Consider the following 18351-nt stretch of genomic DNA (forward strand, 5'->3'; position numbering starts at 1 on the left):
GAAATGTACCGCGGTGCAGATGGAGAGAGGGGAGCGCCCCGTATTTTAGCATCAAAGCCCTTTCAGGGGCCGCCAGCGGATGATTAACTTCCTCTATCTGCTATATTACAGAGCTCAGGCGGTGCAAAAGACAGGAAATAGATCCATCACTTGCAATAGTAGAGAAAGTGCCCTGGGAAAACAAAGGAGGCGGTAGGTGAGCAGGGGAACCCTTTTATCAGTGCCTTTCCAGATGAGCTGGATTTTCACAGGGCAGTTGGACAAAACGAACGGCCACCAATGAGAAAAAGCAGATTTCTTTAAAAAAAAATAAAAAATGCAGTACGGAAAAGATCAAAGAAGCCAACCTAAGGAAGCAGATTTGTATGATTTATACGAAGGCCACATCTTTACGAATGAAGTAATGTCACCTCTAGGTTTCCCAAAAGAACTATAGAAAAACGTATCCCCATAGCAGTGATGGATTCATCTGGTGTAACAACCGGTTCGCTTCGCTCGCACGCACGCCAAACAGGCGATCTCCGCACACGCAGCACATTTGAAACACATTTGAAATCATTTGCATCTCTATAACTGTCCGGTTTGGTTCTGCAACCCAACAAGAAAGACACAGACTTCAGAGGATAATTAGAACTGCAGAAAAAATAATGGCTACCAACCTGCCTTCCATTGAGGACCTGTATCCTGCACGAATCAAGAAGAGGGCTGTGAAAATATTTACAGACCCCTCGCATCCTGGACATAAACTGTTTCAACTCCTACCCTCAAAACAACGCTATAGAGCACTGCACACCAGAACTACTAGACACAAGAACAGTTTTTCCCCCGAAGGCCATCACTCTGCTAAACAAATAATTCCCTCAACAATGTCAAACTATTTACTAAATCTACACTACTATTAATCTTCTCATCATTTTCATTACCAATCTCTTTCCACTTGTGACTGTATGACTGTAACTTTTTGTTGCTATCACTAAGGGTTAAATTGCAACCTATTTATTTATTTATTTATTTATTAAATTTTTATACCGCCCTTCTCCCAAAGGACTCAGGACGGTGTACAGCCAGATGGGGTTGTATGACCATCATTTGTGTTGTAAATGATGTACCTTTGATGAAGGTATTTTTTTGCTTTCTTTTTCTTTTTCCTTTTCTTTTCTTTTATGTACACTGAGAGCATACGCATCAAAACAAATTCCTTGTGTGTCCAATCACACTTGGCCAATAAATTCTATTCTTCTAAATTCTTCTAAAAACAAACAGCACTTTCTACTACACCTCCGGTGAATTAAACTGCTGAGGTACAGCAATCCACGCTGCCACGCCCATCAGCTGGGCTTCAAATACAGGAAATAAAGGTAGGTATGGTGCAGGACACGGTGGCTCAGGGGCTAGGACGTTGAGGTTGTTGATCAAAAGGTCGGCAGCTCGGCGGTTCGAATCCCTAGTGCTGCTGTGTAACGGGGTGAGCTCCCGTTACTTGTCCCAGCTTCTGCCAACCTAGCAGTTTCGAAAGCACGTAAAAATGCAAGTAGAACAAATAGGGACCACTTTTGGTGGGAAGGTAACAGCGTTCCGTGCGCCTTTGGTGTCTAGTCATGCCGGCCACATGACCATGGAGACGTCTTCAGACAGCTCTGGCTCTTCGGCTTTGAAATAGAGATGAGCACCGGCCCCTAGAGTCGGCAACGACTAGCACGTATGTGCGAGGGGAACCTTTACCTTTACCTTTTAGCGCAGGGGCGGGTGGGGTGGGCCCAGCTGACCGTCAGAGCTATCGGTACGCCCAAACCTGCAGAATCCCACCCTTGCCCCATACGTATTCCAAGATGGAAACACACAAGAGATGGGATAACTTAAAATGTGCGGTCCTTGAGGCTGCTCTCCGGGCTTGGTTGTTTTCTTACAGATGTCTCATTACCTAACTAGGTAACGACATCCGTGCTAGAAAGAAGTGGGGCTTGTCTGTGAAAAGGAGGGTGCGGAGGGGGGGGGGACTGTGAGGTCCTTGGTGCTTTCTGAGCTTGATGGTTTTCTTGCAGAAGTTTCAATACCCAACTAGGTAACATAATCAGTGCGAGAAGGAAGGGGATTGGAAGGGGGAGGGGGAGGAGGAGGAGGAGGAGGAGGAGGAGTGAGATATCTTTGGTGCTTTCTGAGCTTGGTGGTTTTCTTGCAGATGTTTCAATACCCAACTAGGTAACATAATCAGTGCGAGAAGGAAGGGGGATTGGAAGAGGAGGAGGGGGGAGGAGGAGGAGGAGGAGGAGGAGGAGGAGGAGGAGGAGGAGGGAGATATCTTTGGTGCTTTCTGAGCTTGATGGTTTTCTTGCAGAAGTTTCATTACCCAACTGGCTAACTAGATCTTGCTTTAAATCCATTAAAACACCACACACACACACACACACAAACAAACACACACACATACTGGGGCCCTGCCCACTATTGGCACTACTGACCTATCCTATTCTATGCAGGTCCATCTTAGCAAAGTCGGATGTACCGGAATTTCACTTAGGGGAGAGAAATCGATTTATTTGGATGCACCACATAATGTGAACACAAATCACTGCAATTTGTTAAACCAATTTTAGGGGCTGAGCGTGTCACAAGAACCAACTGTTGTTGCTTTTTAAAGCTTCCTAATGGCATTGTGTGGGATGTTATCCCAAAACAGGCAGAGGTTTTATTTGAAAGAAGACTGATAAATCATTTGCTGGATGAAAACCGTATGGTTTAAGTTACAAATGTCAGAAAAAGTCTATTATTGTACAACATCTGGTTCTCTCATCACATGCACGCGCACGCGCACGTGCACACACACACACACACACGGATAATATGGATACACACACACACACACAACACACAGATAAACACACAGACACATAGAGACACACAGAGACAACCACACATGTGTGCACAAGTGCACACACAAATCAAGCTTTCAGAGAATGCGGAAGAAAGAAAAACTTGGATTTGATTTGTTACGTTCCACAATTATTATTAAAAAAAAAAAAAAGAACAGGATCAAAACCTGGCAGTTTAATTTTAAGGCCAAAAGTTCAACTGACAGCCGAGAAAGAAGATCTGGAAGAATACAAGCTTCAGATCCTGCTATTTATTACCTCCAATTCGTCAGAAGTCCCTATCAGGCAGAATTTATGATGCTTTTAAATTGCAATTCCAATTCCTTCCAACCAGAATGCAAAAAGCCAACGCTGTAATAAATCGGTCAAACTTTTGTTCCAGCAATCATGTCTATGCTGGTTTCCTAGGCACAGTAATATGCAATCTAAATAAGTCCACACATGCAGGGTTTGGGGTTTGTTTTTTTTTCATCGTGGCTTAAACAGGTAGCATAAACCCATAAGCACCAGGGTTGGTATAATCACAAGTTTTGACTTAGCACAACGAGGGAATTAGCCAGTCATGGTTTACATTATGATCATAACGGAGCCTGCCCATTCCAGTTGTATGTTATAACAATTGTAATACAGGTGTTTTGTCTTCTTCCCCACTTCAGACCCACGAGCTGGCCTTCAGCCAGTGGATTCACGGCTCTTATCAGTCCTGGCAGAGAAATCACAGCTGCCTGCCAAAGTTCAAACAAATGACTCACGTAGCAAGACTTTCAGCTCTTTTTGAAACTGATCAGCTAAACTTTGCTTCCCGTGGAGTGAGAGCAGTCCCAAAGCTCCTTATATATCGTGTGGGGTGGGGTTCCTGTCCCACCATTCCTTTTGATGACGCCGCCTCTCTAATCTTCTGAAGCGCGGGTCAAGCCAAGCTTGATTATTATTATCAGCTGGGTCTGAAGGCGTAGCCTGGGGAAGGGAGGAATCAGGGAATGACGGCCTCATTATGTCCTCCGACTGGTCTGGTTCTGGCTCCTGGAGCCGAGCCAAAGGAATCGGTGCTCCCGAGGTAAGCCTTACCGGCCCTTCCCCTTCACTTTCTGAGTCACTTTCGGGCATGGGACCAGGTTCGGGGGCTGGAGTCACAACAACAGGTCTGTCATGGGACCAACCTAATTTTATCACCTTTTTGGGGGAGAGTTGTACACAAACATGGCGAGCGAAGGTAGCAGTGGCAAAACCAAAGGTTTGCTGCAGCTGAGCTTTATTTATCGGTTTGTAAAATAAACTATATATTTGTTTGTAAAATGTATTGGCCACCCGTCTTTCTTTCAAGATAACTCTGGACGGTTTACAAGCACACTAGAATAAGTGTCACACATGCAGCTGTTTTGTTGAGCACCCAACAGTCAATTATGTGGCACAAAAAAAGAATCCAACTGTCAAAACTTCGAATCTCGGTCGTAAGTCCCTTTTTCAGATCAGTCGTAACTTCAAATGCTCACTAAGCAACCTGCTGTGTCTTGCCCGCCCTCAGAGAAGCCGGGGCCTTCTTATCTGCTCCCGAACACGGAGGAATGTATGCCTCCCGGCCCCAGTCCTGGCTCCATGCCCAGACAAACTGCAGAAGAAGGAGCACCTCCCGGCCCCAGCCCTGACTCCATGCCCAGGCAAACGGAGCAGCTAGACCCCTCCCCCTCCTCCACAGCATGTGAGCCTGAGGAGGGTTTATTACCAACAGCTGATTGGAGTGACCCTCGCATCAGAAGATTGGATAGGCGGAGGCAATAGAAGGAAGGGAGGGGCAGGCCTTAATGAGTGCTGAGTCATGGAGCCACACCCCATGGCCTATATAAAGGATCTGCTTTCTGGCAGTCTCTGAGTCAGGCAAAGTCGAACTTATCTTGCTGAAGTCACTTACTGGTCTCCTGCCTGCTCTGAGGACTTTGCTAGGACTTTGGGCAGAGCTGCAGAGGCAAGCCTGATTCGGATTTCCCTGACCCGGCCGTCAGCGGAGGAGTGGGACACGACACAACCGTTCATACGTCAAGAACTATCTATAATCAATAAACTGCTGACTATAACATGCAAGTTGAATCTATGAAAGAGCAAAAGGATCAGATGGTGAGAAAGGCCTTTGAGTAAAGTTACTAAGCGTTCCCTAACTTGTTACTCTCCAGATCTGCTAAGACTACCACTTCCAGCATGGTTATCCTGGGTAGGAATTGGGTCACATATACACCAAGTCCTCTCAAAGGGAACCAAACACGATAAAAGGACCAACACAATATTTACTTTTTCCCCCTTATCTTCAACAACTCAAAAATGTTTTTAAAAATTCTCTAGCGATCTAGCTCATTATTGTACATAATCTGCATGAGCACATGGCAAATGGGTAATGTTACAGGAGGATGTTTTTTTTTATTGGTGAAAAGCCAATTAGGTGAAAAGCCAATTTATATCTTTCATACCTGGCAGCCAACTTATCCTGGAATTTTATGGTACAATTAACTCGGCAACTTTCCACGCAGTTCACATTTTAGAACCAAAAAAGACATCAAAAGAATGCACCCTTACACAGTGGTAAAATTAAAGGGCAGTAAAGCATTGGAGGGACGCGGTGGCTCAGGGGCTAAGACGCTGGGCTTGTCGATCGAAAGGTCGGCAGTTCAGCGGTTCGAATCCCTAGTGCTGCCATGTAACGGGGTGAGCTCCCGTGACTTGTCCCAGCTTCTGCCAACCTAGCAGTTCGAAAGCACGTAAAAAATGCAAGTAGAAAAAATAGGGACCACCTTTGGTGGGAAGGTAACAGCGTTCCGTGTGTTTGGCATTGAGTCATACTGGTCACATGACCATGGGGACGTCTTCGGACAGCGCTGGCTCTTCGGCTTTGAAACGGAGATGAGCACCGCCCCCTAGAGTCGGGAACGACTAACACATATATGCGAGGGGAACCTTTACTTTTACTTTTAAAGCATTGAAGCTTGATTTTCTGTGCATATTTTAGAAACTATATGTTATATTTATATTCTGCTAAAGATGGGACGCCTTGCACAATTATTATTATTATCACTGTTTTTCACCACAATTTAATTCCAGACATCCTTCTAAAGTACAGTTTGTTTAACCACAGTTCGATAACCATAACCACCATTGGCTTGGGTACCACATGAAGTCAGAATCAAACAAAACTGTATTAAGGCTAAACACAATACATGAATCAAGTTTGTTCACTATGGTTTACTCAGGGGTGGGCTGCTGGGGGTTCACGGGGGTTCACAGGGGTTCGGGAGAACCTCTAGCTAAGATTCGGTGCAGTTCGGAGGACCCCCAAATCCCATTCCTGGCTGGCCCTGCTCATCCCACCCCACCCGTCCCAGGAGTCCCCACGTGGCCCATTTTGGATGCAGGTAAGTGCAAGGCGCGCACGGAGGCTCGGGGACACCGAAAAATGGGCCCTCCAGACATTCATCCTCCAGAGGGCCTCCGGAGCCTGGCAAGACCGTTTTCGTCCTCCCGGAGTCTCAAAGACAGCCTCCAGAGTCTGGGAAGGGCAAAAACACTCCCCCCCACCGCCGTGATGCAGGAGGCCAACTAGGCCACACCCACCAGGGCCACGCCCACCCAGCAACCGGGCAGAGAACCCCCTTGATAAAATTTTTGAAGCCCACCCCTGGGTTTACTACTTATTTGTTTGCATCCCACCTTTATTATGTTTACAAATAACTCAAGACGGCGAACATATCCAGCATAGGTTCCTTCTCCTATTTTCCCAACAACAACAACTCTTTAAGGTGGGTTGGGCTGAGAGAGAATGATTGGCCCAAGGACATCCAGCTGGTTTTCATGGCTAAGACGGGACTTGAACTCATGACCTCCTGTTTTCTAGCTCGGTAACTCAGCCACTAAGCCAAACTGGCTCTCAATATATCTATGATTTGTGAATGACAAGCTCCCATGAGCAAATAAAGGCAATCCTTGATGTACGACCACAACCAAGCCCAAAATTTCTGTTGCTGAGTGAAACATTGGTTCAATGAATTTTGCCCCATTTTACGTTTTTTTCCTGCCATGGTTGTTAAGTGAATCGCTGCCGTTGTTAAATTAGTCACATGGTTGTTAAGTGAATCTGGCTTCCGCATTGATTTTGCTTGTCAGAATGCGATAACAGGTAGACCACCTGACCCCAGGACACTATAACGGACGTAAATGTGAATCAGTTGCCATCTGGATTTTGATCACCTGACTGTGGGGATGTTGCAACGATCATAACTGTGGAAAAACGGTCATAAGTCACCTTTTTCAGTGCTGTTGTAACTTTGAATGGTCACTAAACACACTTTTTTTAAAAATTTATTTATTTATTTACATTTATATCCCGCCCTTCTCCGAAGACTCAGGGCGGCTTACAGTGTGTAAGGCAATAGTCTCATTCTATTTGTATATTTACAAAGTCAACTTATTGCCCCCCCAACAATCTGGGTCCTCATTTTACCTGCCTTATAAAGGATGGAAGGCTGAGTCAACCTTGAACCTGGTGGGACTAGAACCTGCAGTAATTGCAGGCACCTGTGTTTTAATAACAGGCTTCTTACAGCCTGAGCCACACCGCGGCCCTACACTGTTGTAAGTCGAGGTCTACTTGTATTACAATAATCTAATAATTACGTATTATTCTCAAATGTTTTTATTTACCATTGTTCTCCAAAGTTACCTTACTTATTCTTACTTAGTTGCCAGTTTGGGGGCTCTTAAACTTAATTGGATTTTGATTTCTAGTTTTGTTTCTTGGTGGGTTTTTTGGTGTGTTTTTTTTAATTCTTGCTGCTTTATCATGTACTGTTTTTATCACTGCATACCATTCTCTATTTTATGTTTGTAATTTACTGGCATGCGACCCAGGGAAGTCTCACCATTAAGCAGTTGAGAAAGAATAATAAGTGAATTAATTATGGCTCCTACAAGGCAGAACATTCTTTCTCTGGCCATTAAAACAGACTTTGAGTGACTGCTAAGCTGCAGCCAAAAATGCCTTTTCTCAGTAAGCTTTGAACAAAATCTTTAAGAAATAAGAAACTCAAACTTGGTTATTAGAAGAGTTAAAACTATGAGCTTATAAAACCAGGATATGAATCATGAACTGGCAAATGACATCATGCCATTTATAGATATGTGGCCAAGGATGGATTATCCGAAAACACAAACATATTAAATTGATAGATACCCAAAAGAAGAGGGAAAGCTGACTCACAATCTTTCTGTATTCCTCCTATTTTTATGGCTAAAATCCCTTCACCAGTTCATTGCTTTGCGATGCCGTTTCATGGCAGGATTCGATTCCAAGTGGACCATCTGAAGGACAATCATTTGGTCAAGATTCACGCACCAAAATTCAACCACATTTGTATGTATCAACCTGCCCAGAATTTAGGTAATTTCCTGAGCTTTAACAAAAGCCAAATGTGTTCTAGATCAGGGGTCCCCAACCTTTCGGACCTCACGGACCACTAAATTCATAATCTTAAATTCTGCGGACCACTAATATGATCTGCCTAACGACCAGCTGGGTGGGAGTGGCTAGGTGGTCATGTGACTGGGTGGGCATGGCCAAGTTGATGTCACTCACGTCGAGGGACACCTCGCCAGCCTCTACTCACCCCTCCCCTCCCAGCCACTCCTCGCTTCCCCACCCGGGCTCCTTAGGGCCCCAATAGGAAGCAATTGCTGGAGCTAAGCAGCCACCATGAGAAAGAGTTGGCAATACAGCTCAGTTCAAATTAGATCTGACTGAGAAGGAGACTCACTAGAAGCACCTCACTGAGGACCACGAGCATAGGGAAGACCTGTGGGAATGCAAGGCCAGGTACAGGCGCCTGGAGGCTCAGCGGACTGAGATGGTCAGCCAGTTCCAGGCCATGAGGCAGTCCCACTGGAACAAGGCCCTCCGGCTCTTTGCCACTAGTGGCACTTCCCTCCAGTCTCCGCCCAAAGCCCCACACCAGGAGGCCGAAGCAGACCCCAAGTTGGAATTTTCTACCCCTCGCCGACCCCAAAGGGGGAGACTCTCTGCAGCAACACAACCATTCATTGCACTATCCATCCCAGGGGCTGTAGTTTGAGGACCCCTGATTTAGTGCAATATAAAAAATGCAAATATTTTTTCTGCTGACCTGGAAGGGGAGGGGCGGGGAGGGGCAGGGGCAGCCAGCAATTTAGCTATCGGTTTGCCTGAAATCGAACCAAACCGGCTGAATCCCTCCACTGCTCATATCCTTCTTCTAAGAATTTCTACCTTCTGAAAGCAGAAGAACCTTGCCGGAGAAGAAGGTGGCAACCCTAAGAAAATTTATTGGATAATGAATTTAGGATACCACCACGTACCATATCACATAGTTGAGTTTTCGACCTTGGTATGGACAAGGCCAGTATTTTCTAACTTTAGCAACTTCCAGATGCGTCGACTTCAACTCCCAGAATTCCCAGCCATGACCACATGGATCGGGGAATTCTGGGAACTGAAATCCACCTATCAGGAAGCTGTCAAGGCTGAGAAAACGTTGACCGATTCTAACTGGACAATTCCTCATTAAGGGTCCAGACAAGAGTTGAGCTCAGATCTACTTAAGAGATTTTCAAAGATTTCACGTTCAATGAATGTTTAGCCAGCTTCTATTTATTTTTACAGAAGCATTTATGGATTACCTACATCCAGAAAATAAGATGACGCTGACTCATGACAACAAATAAAAACATCAACTTTAAACAGCCTTGGTCATCTTGACTGAAGCTAGCCATCTAGCAGCACAGACTTCACAATTAGGTTTTAAAAAGAAAAGTGTTTTTAAACCAATAAGAAGGGCAAACTTTTTTTAAAAAAAAGTCTTGCTGGTTTAAAATTGCTTTACAAGAAAAGAAGGGCCAGATAAGGAAATTCTTTACTCTATTGGAGAATACAGATGTTTGTGGGCAGCTATTAATGGCCAAGTAATATGAAGATGACAGCCGTATCACAAGCAGTTCTTCCAAAAACATCCAATATGAAATGGAAGGCAGAAAGATTATCATTCAAAAAAGAATTGCAAACGGAGACTAAAATTCTGTTTTGCATACAGGAGTTCATTCTAGTGGATATAACCCCAAGTCCTCAATTTTTGATACTATGTACTCAGAAACCTATACGCGGCTCAAGAAGCAGCAGTGAGTACTGGACACAGAACCACTGATCGGTTCAAAATTGGGAAAGGAGTCCAGCAAAGCTGTATACTATCGCCCTGCCTATTTAACTTATATGCAGAGCACATCATGAGAAAGGCAGGGCTAGATGAATCAAAAGTTGGAATTAAGATTGCTGGGAGAAATATCAACAACCTCAGATATGCAGATGATACCACTCTAATGGCAGAAAGCGAAGAGGAACTAAAGAGCCTCTTGATGCGGGTGAAGGAGGAGAGTGCAAAAGTTGGCTTGAAACTCAACATTAAGAAAACTATGATCATGGCATCCAGCCCTCTCAGTTCCTGGCAGATAGATGGGGAAGAAATGGAGGTCGTGACAGATTTTATTTTCCTGGGCTCCAAGATCACCGCAGATGGGGACTGCAGCCAAGAAATTAAAAGACGCTTGCTCCTGGGGAGGAAAGCTATGGCAAATCTAGACAGCTTACTAAAAGCAGAGACATCAGCCTGCCAACAAAAGTGTATATAGTCAAGGCTCTGGTTTTCCCAGTTGCAATGTATGGCTGTGAATGTTGGACCATAAGAAAGGCTGAGCGCCAAAGAATTGAGGCCTTTGAACTCTGGTGCTGGAGAAGACTCCTGAGAGTCCCTTGGATTGAAAGGCGAACAAACAAGTCAGTCCTAGAGGAGATCAACCCTGACTGCTCTTTAGAAGGCCAGATCCTGAAGATGAAACTCAAATAGTTTGGCCACCTAATGAGAAGGAAGGACTCCCTGGTGAAGAGCCGAATGCTGGGAAAGAATGAGGGCAAAAGAAGAAGGGGACGACAGAGAACGAGGTGGCTGGACGGAGTCACTGAAGCAGTCGGTGTGAGTTTAAATGGACTCCAGAGGATGGAAGAGGACAGTAAGGCCTGGAGGAACATTGTCCATGGGGTTGCAATGGGTCGGCCATGACTTCGCAACTAACAACAACAACAAATCCTCAGTTAAATCAAGTGGATAAAAGCTGGGCTTCCTGCCTGGGCAGGGGGTTGGACTAGAAGACCTCCAAGGTCTCTTCCAACTTCGGTTATTCTTATTATAACTGCACAACTTGAAGATCAGTCTGTGGTCACAATATGGACTAATACAGTTCTGTGTAAGGCATCGCATTTATAATGTTACAGGTAATTCTCAATTTGCAACAGTCCATTTAGTGACTGTTCAAAGTTACAACAGCACTGAAAAAGTGACTTATGTATGGCCAATTTTCACACTTACGACCACTGCAGCATCTGCATGGTCACACGATCAAAATTCAGACGCTGAGTAACTGATTCATCTTTATGACGGTTGCAGTGAGCCAGGGTCACGTGATCCCCCTTAGTGACCTTCGGACCAGCAAAATCAATGGGGAAGCCAGATTCACTGTGGCAAAACAGATTGTAAAATAGGGTGAAACTCACTTAACAACTGCCTCACTTAGCAACGGAACAGTAATGCCATTTAATGGCACATCATTTGTGACAAATTAAGTGATTTGTACATCTATCCAAACTGTGCAAATAACTCAAAAACCTCCCACACTTCAGCGGTCCCTTCGCTACTAGCCAGGTAAAATTGTTATAACAGAATAACAGAACAAAATATCAGAGTTGGAAGGGACCTTGGAGGTCTTCTAGTCCAATCCCACGCACAAGCGGGAGACCCTATACCAATTCAGACAAATAGTTATCCAATCTCTTCTTGAAAACCTCCAATGATGCAGCACCCACAACCTCTGGAGTTCCGTGTGATATTTTTAAGACATCCATTAACTCTCATTTAACTGTATTTTGAATGGCCCTTCATCATTTCCTTCAATGAAAAAAACACCTTTTTTTGTCTTGACATCACATTTGATATATTTTTGAGTGAACTTCTGCGTAAAGGTGAAAATAGCGTATTGTGAATTTAAGGGATAATGCCATAGCATTCTAGAAATGTGAAACAATGCTGCATAAATTGTTCCAGATTGCACAACATCCAAATTCAAAAGACCTTGATTCATAAATAGCAATAAAATAAAGATTCTGAGTACTTTTGCCCTTGTTCTGTTTGTCGCAACCTGATTCTTAGTCTAAGTTCTGGTTCAGGTTACATCTCCATCTGAACCCCCAAACCTCACCTGAAAGTTGGGGTTTATATAAAGGTAGTTCTCGACTTACAACAGTTAATTTAGTGACAGTTCAAAGTGACGTCACTGAAAATAGAATAGAATAGAATAGAATTTTTTATTGGCCAAGTGTGATTGGACACACAAGGAATTTGTCTTGGTGCATATGCTCTCAGTGTACATAAAAGAAAAGATACCTTCATCAAGGTACTTATAAAGAGTGACTTATGACCGTTTTTCACACTTATGACCATTGCAGCATCCCCTTGGTCACATGATCAAAATTCGGATGTTTGCATTTATGACGACTGCAGTGTCCCAGGGTCACGTGATCCCCTTTAGTGACCTTCTGACAAGCAAAATCAATGGGGAAGCCAGGTTCCCTTGACAGTTAAGTGCTACTAACTTAACAACTGCAGAGATTCACTTCACAACAAAGGTCGTAAAATGGAGCAAAACTCACTTAACAAATGTTTCCCTTAGCAACATAAGTTTTGGGCTCAGTTGTGGCCATAAATCAAGAACTCTCCTCTACTTAATAAGCATCAATAATATATGTCCTCTGGGTAAGTAACTATTAATTGCAGCTAAAAGTTACCAACTAGGGACACGGTGGCTCAGCGGCTAATACGCTGAGCTTGTCAATCGAAGGATCGACAGTTCGGCGGTTTGAATCCCTAGCGCCGGGTAACGGGGTGAGCTCCCGTTACTTGTCCCAGCTTCTGCCAACCTAGCAGTTCGAAAGCAAGTAAAAAATGCAAGTGGAAAAATAGGGACCATCTTTGGTGGGAAGGTAACAGCATTATGTGTGCCTTTGGCATTGAGTCATGCCGGCCACATGACCACGGAAACGTCTTCGGACAGCGCTGGCTCTTCGGCTTTGAAACAGAGATGAGCACCGCCCCCTAGAGTCGGGAACGACTAGCACATATGTGCGAGGGGAACTTTTACCTTTACCTTTTAAAAGTGACCAGCTTTACTTAAATCCCATAACAAAACCATAGAAGCGTAATGAGACTTTATGTAATGCTAAATACCAGGCATTGCTGGATGTCCTTACGGTGTTTTGTTTTGTTTTAAGTGGAAGAGGAAAATTTTAATGTTCAGTCAAGAGCCGGGTTTTTTTTAACCCTTTACCTTGAGCAAATAGCAAGTGTAAGAGGGGTGGGGGGAAATCACAAATGTACACAAATTAAATCTCTCCTGGTTCTACAGAAGAGAAACTCAGGGCAATATTTTAAGGCCTCAGTCTAATTCATTGGGAGCTCACTTCTTAAAAAGATGTTTAGAACTGCGATCGGCATCGAAGTCTGATACTGCAATACTATTGCAAATACACATTTCAGTAGAAATCTCTTGCCAAATGAGATCATATAATGGGAGGTGATAAAACCAAAAATAATAGCAGTAGATGGCAGGTAGTCCTCAATTTCCAACAGTTCATTTAGTGACCGTTCAAAGTTACGATGCTGACACCGAAAAAAGTAACTTATGACCATTTTTCACACTTACGACCGTTGCAACCGTTTCCTTGGTCACTTGGTCAAAATCTGGAGACTTGGCAACTGACTCACATTTGTGACAACTGCAGTGTCCCAGGGTCACGTGATCCCCTTTAGTGACCTTCTGACAAGCAAAATCAATGGGGAAGCCAGGTTCCCTTGACAGTTAAGTGCTACTAACTTAACAACTGCAGAGATTCACTTCACAACAAAGGTCGTAAAATGGAGCAAAACTCACTTAACAAATGTTTCCCTTAGCAACGTAAGTTTTGGGCTCAGTTGTGGCCATAAATCAAGGACTCCCCTCTACTTAATAAGCATCAATAATATATGTCCTCTGGGTAAGTAACAGTATTAATTGCAGCTAAAAGTTACCAACTAGGGACACGGTGGCTCAGCGGCTAATACGCTGAGCTTGTCAATCGAAGGATCGACAGTTCGGCGGTTTGAATCCCTAGCGCCGCGTAATGGGGTGAGCTCCCGTTACTTTTCCCAGCTTCTGCCAACCTAGCAGTTCGAAAGCAGGTAAAAAAATGCAAGTGGAAAAATAGGGACCATCTTTGGTGGGAAGGTAACAGCGTTATGTGTGCCTTTGGCATTGAGTCATGCCGGCCACATGACCACGGAGACGTCTTCGGACAGCGCTGGTGCTTCGGCTTTGAAACAGAGATGAGCACCACCCCCTAGAGTCGGGAACGACTAGCACATATGTGCGAGGGGAACTTTTACCTTTACCTTTTAAAAGTTACCAGCTTTACTTAAATCCCATAACAAAACCATAGAAGCGTAATGAGACTTTATGTAATGCTAAATACCAGGCATTGCTGGATATCTTTACGGTGTTTTGTTTTGTTTTAAGTGGAAGAGGAAAATTTTAATGTTCAGTCAAGAGCCGGGTTTTTTTTAACCCTTTACCTTGAGCAAATAGCAAGTGTAAGAGGGGGGGGGGAATCACAAATGTACACAAATTAAACCTCTCCTGGTTCTACAGAAGAGAAACTCAGGGCAATATTTTAAGGCCTCAGTCTAATTCATTGGGAGCTCACTTCTTAAAAAGATATTTAGAACTGCGATCGGCATCGAAGTCGGATACTGCAATACTATTGCAAATACACATTTCAGTAGAAATCTCTTGCCAAATGAGATCATATAATGGGAGGTGATAAAACCAAAAATAATAGCAGTAGATGGCAGGTAGTCCTCAATTTCCAACAGTTCATTTAGTGACCGTTCAAAGTTACGATGACAACACTGAAAAAAGTAACTTATGACCATTTTTCACACTTACGACCGTTGCAACCGTTTCCTTGGTCACTTGGTCAAAATCTGGAGACTTGGCAACTGACTCACATTTGTGACAACTGCAGTGTCCCAAAGTTATGCGATCCCCTTTTTGCGACCTTCCGACAAGCAAAGTCAACGACGCCTGATTCACTTAGCAACCGTGTTACTAAATGTAACAACAGCATGGATTCATTTAACAACTGTGGTGAGAAGAATTGTAAAATGGGGCAAAACTGATTGAACCAACGTCTCACTCAGCAACAGAAAGTCGTTGTCGTAAGTCGAGGACTATCTATATGTGGACAAGTGAATCAAAGTGAACGAAAAGATTAGGAATTCATTTAGTTTTCATCTGCACATTTGGGACAGTTTTAGCACAACACACAAAACACAAAACATTGCAAGATCATTGCCACTGGAAGATCACAAGCCATTTTCTATCTCAGCCAGTCCTACCTCAAAGGAGTGTTGTAAAACAAAAAATACAAAGAATGGGGAACAGCAAGAAAACTATACCTGCAACCCTAACTCAACTTGATGACAATGTGAGATAGAAATGAAGCAAAATAAAACTAATTAAATTTTATCCCACTATACAGGGGCACCTACATTTTAAATTTTGAATCCAACTTTTCTAGACATTTTTTTTAAAATTATTATTTTGGCAATGCTGTGCATCGATCTTCCTCCATTTTGAGCCACCTTTCACCTGTCATAAATGCATTTGCGTGCAAATTATATAGCATCCTATTGCTGAAAGGTTTTGCAGACTTCATATGCAAATCCGCCCCCTTCTTTGATCAGAACTCCATAGTCCAAAGGCCAAACAATTTCCTCCATTCTAAAGAAGGAGGGGGAGAAAAAAAAAATCACTTTTAAATCATTTGTTTTAACTTCCCATGATTTATCCTCCTGTAATATTTGGTTTCTTAAGTCAGCCCAGGGAAATACCCGTAAATCTTTTGCAGACCTTCATAAAAGCTGGAATCCTGTATGCGTACATTAAAAAAAAAAAAAGCAAAGAAAAAGCAACATTATTGTGTCAAGGTTTCTCTTCTGTTTCATGCTTGGGTTTCAAAACAAACTTTCACTCGTGCAAACAAAAGTTCCAGAGGAAGCAAAAAAGGAAAACCACATAGCTCCCTTGCTGGCTTCCAACACTGATTTTGCACCGATTTTGCAATAATGTTCCCTTTCATTGTATTCCTTTTCTGTATTCAATTCATGCTTATACTTATATATATATTATCTAAGACGTACTCGACAAATAAATAAAAATTAAAATATTGGCTGATGCAAACCTACAGGCCCAAGGTGACGTTATGGGGGTGGGTGAGTGTAGGGAGAGCACTGAGAGTAATCTGTATATTCCAAATAAATCCAAATTCTTTCTTAGACTGATCCAAAATCCACAGAAGAGGAAAAGGGGGAGGAGGGAGGGGAGAGAGAGAGAGACCTAGGAAATCATTTATTTTATAGAGTAGGTGAAGGAGAGAGAGGGATGAAGAGAAGGAGAAGGAGAGGAAGATAAGTTAGGGGGATAAGAGTAGGAGAGAAGGTGAGAAAGGAGGGAAAGAGAAGAGGAGTGGGGGAGAGGAAAGGGAAGGAGGTATGAGGAAGGAGAGGAGGAGGAAGAAGGTAGGAAAGGAGAAGGAGGGAGGGAAAAGAGAAGAAGGAGGTTTGTTGTAAAACGGAGGGAAAGAAAGGGCAGAAGAGCAACTCCAAATGTAATTAAAAGGTTTTATTTTTGTGCTTTCTTTAGAGAGAATATGTATGATTATCTATGAATAAGAAAACGTACATTTATATGTGTATAAGAAAAACAAAAAATGAAAAACTTCTTACAAAAAAAAAAGGAAATCATTTAATTTTAAAAAAAAAAAAAATTAAAAGGACAGCTTATGAAACTGGCAAAACTCACCAGCTAAAACAGAGAGCACTTAACTAAAACAGCTTAAAATCGACTCACCAGGAGCCAGCGACTTGTTTGGGGCGTCGGTAAAGTCTCCGTGGACTTCACTAAGTTCTTCCCATCACAACCCCACCACCACAACCAAGCCGGTCCTAGATTCCCAAAGGACACCACCGGTTGTTGGTTTGTGTGTGTGTGTGTGTGTGTGTGTGTGTGTGTGTGTGGTTCCCCCCCTCTGCCCACATTACCTTGACGCTGGATCTCTTGGTCCTTGATTCCGTCTCCATGTTGTCGCGCGAATCCTTTTTCGTTAGGTTGGTTCTCAACTTGTACGAGGTGGTGTTGGAAGATTTAATGAATAATCCAGGGACGGGGTTGCCTTGCTGGGACGAATTTGAGTCCTCCGGATCTTTGTTACTGTGATAAACCACCCGGCTGTCAGATATATGAATGCTGGGAGCACAACCCATGGCTGTTTTTCTTTGCGTTTTTGTTTTTGTGGGGTTTTTTTTTTTAAAGCCGCTAGATCTCAAGGTTACTTCTTTTCTCTCTCTCTTTTTTTTTTTTTTGTCTCCTCCTCCCCTCGCTTGGGAACGTTGTCCTTTTTATTTTTCCAAAAGGGGTTAATAATAGGCCGTTTCTGCCGAAGGGTCCAGGGTCTCCATCCACACCGCCGGCTGTCTCTCAGGCGCGGCCCCCCAAATCCGGAGAAACATCGTTCCGGCGCCTCCAAATCCGGAGGTTTTTGATCTGAAAGCGCAGTGGGTGCGGCGAGGTAGATGAGAGGGGGCTTGAAATTCCGGCTGTGCACTTATATCATGACATTCTCTCTTGTTCTTTTCTTTTCTCTTTCTTTCTTTCTTTCTTTTTTTTTGCCCCCTCTCCCCTCCAAGCAAAAGGGGAGAGGGGAAAATGCCCCCTCCCCGCCTCTCCCCAAGGTTTGGGTTGGGGGGATTAAGAGGAGGGGAGGAGAGGCATCACTTCTGGGCGGCGCTTCCCAGAAATTCCCTCCCACGCCTCTCTCTCTCTCTCCCTCTCCCTCTTTAGCAAATAGATCTCCTAGTCCGGTTTGGGGAAGGCGCGAGGGCTCAATGGAGACCTTGCAATGAAAAAGAAGGGGAAGGAAGAAGGGGGGGCCCTTACTCTGCTCCCACACCTGGCCTGGCGCACCTCGCCCCCTCCTGCTGCCCCCCACCCGCTCTCCCTGCGCACATAGGCAGCCCCCTCCCCTCCCCTCCCCTCTTTCCAAGCCTCCTCAACGTGGCTCCTCAGCCGGGCTGGGAGGGGGTAGCGGGCGGGGGAGCCCCCTCCGGGGTTAAGCTCCCGCCTTCATCAAGCGCCCGTCCGAGTCATCTCCGCGGCCAGACCCTCGTCCCCCTTCTCTCTCTCTTTTTTTTTTGTCTCCTCCTCCCCTCGCTTGGGAACGTTGTCCTTTTTATTTTTCCAAAAGGGGTTAATAATAGGCCGTTTCTGCCGAAGGGTC

At 44.1% G+C, this 18351-nt stretch overlaps 1 protein-coding gene across 1 annotated transcript in view; it reads right to left on the reverse strand.

Annotated features, from left to right (window-relative positions):
• Positions 1-17808, reverse strand: part of PDE8A (phosphodiesterase 8A) — a 122829-nt gene extending 105021 nt beyond the window's left edge. The window contains exon 1 of the mRNA XM_058156178.1: positions 17117-17808. Coding sequence (XP_058012161.1) covers positions 17117-17338 — 222 coding nt within the window. The 5' untranslated portion in view covers positions 17339-17808. The remainder of the gene's footprint in view (positions 1-17116) is intronic.
• Between the last annotated feature and the right edge of the window lie 543 nt (positions 17809-18351).

The sequence above is a fragment of the Ahaetulla prasina genome, chromosome 13 (assembly GCF_028640845.1).
Source record: "Ahaetulla prasina isolate Xishuangbanna chromosome 13, ASM2864084v1, whole genome shotgun sequence".
Lineage (NCBI taxonomy): Eukaryota > Metazoa > Chordata > Lepidosauria > Squamata > Colubridae > Ahaetulla > Ahaetulla prasina.